The 6,000-nt window shown below is 35.2% G+C and overlaps 1 protein-coding gene across 30 annotated transcripts in view; it reads right to left on the bottom strand.

Annotated features, from left to right (window-relative positions):
* Positions 1-287: 287 nt before the first annotated feature.
* Positions 288-6,000, bottom strand: part of LOC148851932 (aldehyde dehydrogenase family 3 member H1-like) — a 34,092-nt gene continuing 28,379 nt past the window's right edge. For 29 of the 30 annotated variants that reach the window (XM_088944458.1, XM_088944472.1, XM_088944473.1 and 26 more), the window contains 7 exons: positions 2,361-2,567; positions 2,087-2,202; positions 1,846-1,950; positions 1,589-1,761; positions 1,395-1,485; positions 1,084-1,233; positions 288-667 (listed from right to left, as the gene is read on the bottom strand). In XM_088944458.1, the coding sequence (XP_088800584.1) occupies positions 419-667; positions 1,084-1,233; positions 1,395-1,485; positions 1,589-1,761; positions 1,846-1,950; positions 2,087-2,202; positions 2,361-2,567 (1,091 nt within the window). In that variant the 3' untranslated portion in view covers positions 288-418. Of the gene's footprint in view, positions 668-1,083; positions 1,234-1,394; positions 1,486-1,584; positions 1,762-1,845; positions 1,951-2,086; positions 2,203-2,360; positions 2,568-6,000 lie in introns of those variants that run through there. The other variant, XM_088944476.1, reaches the window with a different exon arrangement.

The following is a 6,000-nucleotide window of genomic DNA, read 5'->3' as shown; positions in this document are numbered from 1 at the left end:
TTCATTGCATTTAGAAAACTCCCTATAGCTAATTCACCATTGCAACAGAAGTCCAGACTGTAAGTGAAATGATTGAAGAATTGCATAAAAAAACTAAGCCAGAGTTTGTCAAGAAATCACTGCAATAGAACAGCTTGAGGGGTCATGGGATTTTCTGATTTTACAATGGCATCCCAACTCTCAAAGAAAATACTGATTGTTGAATGGCTTCTAGGGTAGGGAGACTTTTAAAATGACAATCAACAGTTGGTTCATAGGCATAAAAGAGAGAATTGCTGCAAAGAATATCATGCAAATCAATTGATTTGTATTTGTAATAAGGTAAATATGAATACATTTACATCCAATTGAAGTAAAGGTGCTTTCCCGATACAAATATGTATATGAAGCAAACTTTAAACACTCCATTTGAGCTGGATCATTCAAGCTTCTTTTTTCCAAATCCAATCAAAGCAAGAATTGCGCCAATTATACTGCCATCCAAAATGGCCCTCAATATCCTAAATTTCCCAGGTGTATATGGTGGGTACCTTACAGGTGCATCCCCATAAAGACTTCTGTATAAAACTGCCTTTTTGTGGCTAAAAGCATCAAATGAGAACTTGCCATGGTATGAACCGATTCCACTCTCTCCAACTCCTCCAAATGGTAAAGATGGATTTGTGAGCTGCAGAATCAAGTTGAAGGCATATTTCTCAGTTTTATACATAAATATATGCATGGCTGTCAAAACATGTAAGAATGCATGGATGAAAAACAAACATCCTTGAAATCTTCACAAAATTATAGTGTGGCCATGTATTGGAGAAGGGTACAGAAGGGTTCCTTGTCATCGGATCCAATATTGTGTAATGGTGCGGCCATGTATTGGAGAAATTGTTACGTGGTGATAACCAAATTACATAGCAATGTGGCCATGATGTTGGGTGTATGTGTAGGCAATTATGATAATAGCCATCTTCTAATTAGATAAAACACCACCCAAGTATGTATGTATGCATGTCATGCATATTCATCTACATGTTTGTTGTATGGATATGCATGTAAAAATGCAATTTTATAAAAATTAGGTAGGATAATCACATGCACAACAGTGTCGTTGATGAGCATCCCTCCTGCAGAAATGTTTTCCACAAATTCCTTCTCAAGCTTCTTGCTACTGGTGAAGAGATATGCAGCAAGAGGCTTTGACCTTGATTTTATGATATCAAAGCTGTCTTCCACCTTGTCAACCTTTTCCAAGCCAGAAGAATACTAAAATCAATTTCAACCTTTTAAGTTTTGCATAAAATTATAGGCCTCAAAGCCCAAAAGATTATAGAGACAACTTTACCAAACTAATGGAGCGCATGTTACCAGGAGAAAGAATTTCTGTTATAGGACTTGGTTCTCACCGTTATAATGGGAAGTAGAGGTCCAAATATCTCCTCATTCATGATCAGAGAGTCTTCTGGAACATCCAACAAAATGGTGGGAGCAATCATTCTGAAATGGATTGAACAAAGTGATAACAGCCATAATGCTTTGCCCCATATACTGTAGCTTATTAACTGTCAAAATAACATGTAATTGGTATAATAGAACTCACAGTCTGGTCTCATCTCGTTGGCCTCCATGGACAATTTTTCCAGAAACTTTATCCTCATCCAATAACTTTGCCAAGCGTGAAAAGTGATTTGAATTAACAATGCGGGACAAGTCCTTTGATTCCAATGGATCCTTCCCAAAGAATTCCTCTAGTATATTTTTCAAACCATCAATCTGGACAAAATGTAGCATCAGTGGGAAAATAACTTAGAGAAATGCATCGTGAGAAAGCATTCACTCGAAAACAGGCATGCATACCAATATTGGAGCATAAGCTTTTGTGGTTATAATGTAATCAGGAGCAATGCAGGCCTGTCCATTATTGCAACCCCACTTGCCTGCAGCTATCCTCCTTGCTGAAACCTTGGAATCAGAAAGACAATTTTTATCAGCATAACAAGTGTAATAAATAATGCACCATTCTTAGCAGGAAAAAGATTAAAATAAAAAATAAAATGGCACCATAACATGAGCTCTCAAGGAATATAATATTTTATACTTTTAAATTGACATTTGAATCAACAACAACTGGAGATTTTCCTCCAAGTTCCAAGATTACGGGTGTGAGGTGCTTTGCAGCAGCAGCCATCACAATGCGTCCCACTTTTCCATTACCTGCACTTTTTAAGATTAGGCTTGTTAGATTAAAATAATTCCCAGAAATCAATTCAAGCAAGGACACTACATCATCCAACTGTAAGTATTATCTCTGTTTGCGTAGCTCTATAAATTTTTTTTTCCAAAAAGGAAATAAATAATATACAGATAAAAACCTGTATACAGTATTTTATCCCATTTTTGCTCCAACAGTGCAGTTGTTTCAGCAACAGCTCCCTCCACAACTCTTACAGCAGAGGAGTCAAGATAGTCCTCTAATAACTTTGCAAGCAATGAAGATGTGGCAGGAGAAATTTCTGATGGCTTCAAGACCACAGAATTACCAGCAGCAATAGCTCCAACAACTGGATCAAGAGATAACACTGGAAAGGGAAAAATCATGGTAAATAAGCATTACAGATGTTTTTATTTGAAACAAACACTCTATTAGCATTAAAAACAACATATATAGAAGGATGATGTGTTGGATAACAATGACATGATGGATGACAGCAAGTATATCATTAAACAACAAACCAAACAATATGAGACAGCTGAAATTAAAGGGTAGGAAAAAAGAGAACAGTTTCACAAAATCATATGGTTGGCTCATTAGAAAAAAATGGTCTTAAAATTTGTAAGGAGACCAATGACCTAGACTTTTCATAATGACTAACATCAATTTTCACATACTGCAGCATTGTAGATAATCTTTTCAAGTAAACGACAATACAAGATTAATATTACAGTTAGGATGCACGAAAAAGATGTTGAATAGACTTCAAAATCTTGTAGAGATAAGAGAGTTAAATTTCCAGGATACAAAGTAGTTCAAATATCTGATCAAGAATTCATTGAATACATTATAGATAACTCCAAAGATCCAAAACAGAACCCCACATCCTTGGTGGATTTTTTTTACCAGTAAGGCAGTAACTGTGAAATTCCATTAATAGAGAATAGTAAATAGTGAAATACAACAAAACATACAAACAAGGAGAGATAAACCATCCTCTCTCTCTCCCAAAAAAGACTTTCTTATTTTTATAATTGTGCCCAAAATAGCCAATCTCTTCCTCCCACTTGTTTAGCTAATGCATCAGCAGCTAAGGAATTGACGCTTCTTTTGACCCATTGGAGTCTCACTTCCATGTTTGCTGTCATCCATTTGAATTTCGTTCTTTCATTATTGCATTTCCATAGTTTTAACTTCTCACTTCCACATCCTTCATGGACCTTTAGTAGCTAGTGGATGCTTGAATTTTTAAAATTAGAAACCAAGTCGTTAGTGTGTTATCATCATCATCATCATCCATGCCTTATCCCAACTATATACATCGGCTACATGAATCCTGCTTCACCAATCCATTCTATTTAAAACCATATCCATTGTTAAATTATTAGTGCTTAAATCATTTATTACTACTTCTACCCATGTCCTTTTTTGTCTACCCCAAGCTCTTCTAGTCCCTTCAATATGTACAAAACACTTCATCTAACTGGTGCAGTTGGTGGTCTTCTATGCACGTGCCCAAACTTAGTCTACTCTCTCTCATTTTATCACCTATTGGAGCTACTCCTAGATTCCTACGGATAACTTCATACCTAATCCTATCCTTTCTAGTTTTTCCGTTCATTCATCTTAGCATTCACATTTCTACCACATTCATTTTCTGGACACAATTCTTAACTTCCCAATGCTCTGCTCCATACAGCATAGCTGGCCTTTACAACAATTTTATAGAATTTTCCTTTTTAATCTAAGTGGTATTCGCCCATCACATAAAAGTCCATATGCGTCCCTCTATTTTTGCCTATCATATTCATTTTCTAGACATGTTGTTTCTTGAATGCCCAACACTTGGCTCCATACAACATCGCTGGCCTTATAAATTACAACTGTTTCATAGAATTTCCCATTTAATCTAAAGCTCCTAGTTTGTTATCCAAGATCATTATGAAGAAAGAAAACAACAGCATTAAATGGAAGTTGGAATTTGAAGAATACTTGGTATAGGATAGGTTTTGGAATTAAATGGAGATGGAATATGGTTTGCTAAAAACACGGACACTGTAGTTCCAAAAAAAAAAATGCCAAAGGTTAGGTCTTTAGTCAGAACATCCCTCCCAGGACACCAGATGACTGAGACCAACATTTGGTAATGGCCTTTCTTAGATGGAATTCAGCTGCCCTTTTCAGAACCTAGAAGCACACTCATCAAGGTATCCAATTATTTCCATTCTTATTTATCATGTAGTGAGGTTATTAGTGGTCTTATTAGAACCACAGCATAAGAGAAGGTAGTCAAAGGTTTCTTTGTGGGTGGTGAGGGCATGAGGATATGTCAACTTATAAGCCAGTAATGAACTTCTTAATTGCCCAGATGCCTCCTCTGTTTTAAGCTGGAATTAAGTCTCGGAATCAATTTCTTAAAAAGTGGCATTTTGGTGAATAGGTTTAGTTAGCAGACATTTGAGTGAAGGATGAGCATGAGCACTCTTCGAACAAGAATTTGGACCTTCCCTTCGGGATCTTAATTTTTTAAAATATCTTCCATATTTGAAATCCCTTGGCTCAAGGTGATAATGGATAAACAATCAGATCCAAAAAACAAAGATTTCCACTTATACATCCAACCAAGAAGAAAGCACTTTTCAAAATCTATAGACAAATCAGAGAGCTTTTATCCAGATACCAATGTTTTACATGCCAAAAAGGATTAGAATTTTAGTTTCTAAAATGCTGGTAATTTTCAAAGATACTTCAGTTATCAGAATTGCTATAGCTATAGTTTAGGATTTAACTTCATTTCATCCTCGGACTGTGGTTTCATTATACACTCTTGGGGGTATCAAGAATTTTATATATTCAAGAAAAACATAAAAAAGAGAAAGATAAAAGAAAGAATAATAGTTGTAGGCCTGTGAAAGATGGGATGTTAAGAGTTCTTGGAATGGTAAAAATTATATCAATAAAATGGCTTGGTCACCTAAATTATAATGCAGTATATTTTAGATCAAGTTATATATGAAGTGAGAGTAACCATCAAATATTTTACCAAAGTTCAACTCAAGTTGAATTATTTGCAAAGCTCTCAGGTAGGTAAAATACTAAACTAGTAATTGTAAACTTCCATATCAAGTAGAGTCAAAGTGAATCAACTTCGTTGGTATAGACAAAAGAAGAGGATGATGAAAGTGTTGAAAAGAAAAAAAGAATTTCTAATACGGAGTTGGTGGGAACACCTAAAGTCCATATCCTCTCCAAAACAGATGGCACACTATTCTATTTTTTTCTTTAGGAGAAACTCATGGAAAAATTTATTGATTTTGTCATTTCAATAGTGTGGATTTGATGATGTGCATAAATCTTTTGATGCATATCCAAGATTAGTCCATTGGATCTTCCAGTTTATAAGCATTAGATTCTTGAAAAGATGAAACCTTTCATAGTGTGTTGGTGTATATGGAAGGGAGTCATGTCATCATTGAAGGAGGAAAATTTGAAACAACAGAAAATAGTCAACTTGTCATTATTTGATTGATTGTTCATACACAAGGAGATCAAGGGTCTGAGCATAATAGTTTCTTTTATAGATGATATGCATTTTTTCAGGGTAATGACACAGATCACCTTTGGTGCATCCCTTGTTTTTCATTCTAGAATATTACATATAAAAGGTTTCATCATCACCTTTGGGATGATGAAACCTTTTATAGTGTGTTACTGCTGGTGCATATGGAAAGAAGGGGCTCGTGTCATCATTGGAGGAAAATATGAAATAATAGAATTTTTTATAATTAATCAACTTGTCA

This window comes from Nelumbo lutea, chromosome 5, assembly GCF_056320005.1.
Source record: "Nelumbo lutea isolate HS-2025 chromosome 5, American lotus-T2T, whole genome shotgun sequence".
Lineage (NCBI taxonomy): Eukaryota > Viridiplantae > Streptophyta > Magnoliopsida > Proteales > Nelumbonaceae > Nelumbo > Nelumbo lutea.
This window is presented reverse-complemented; position numbering and strand designations above follow the sequence as displayed.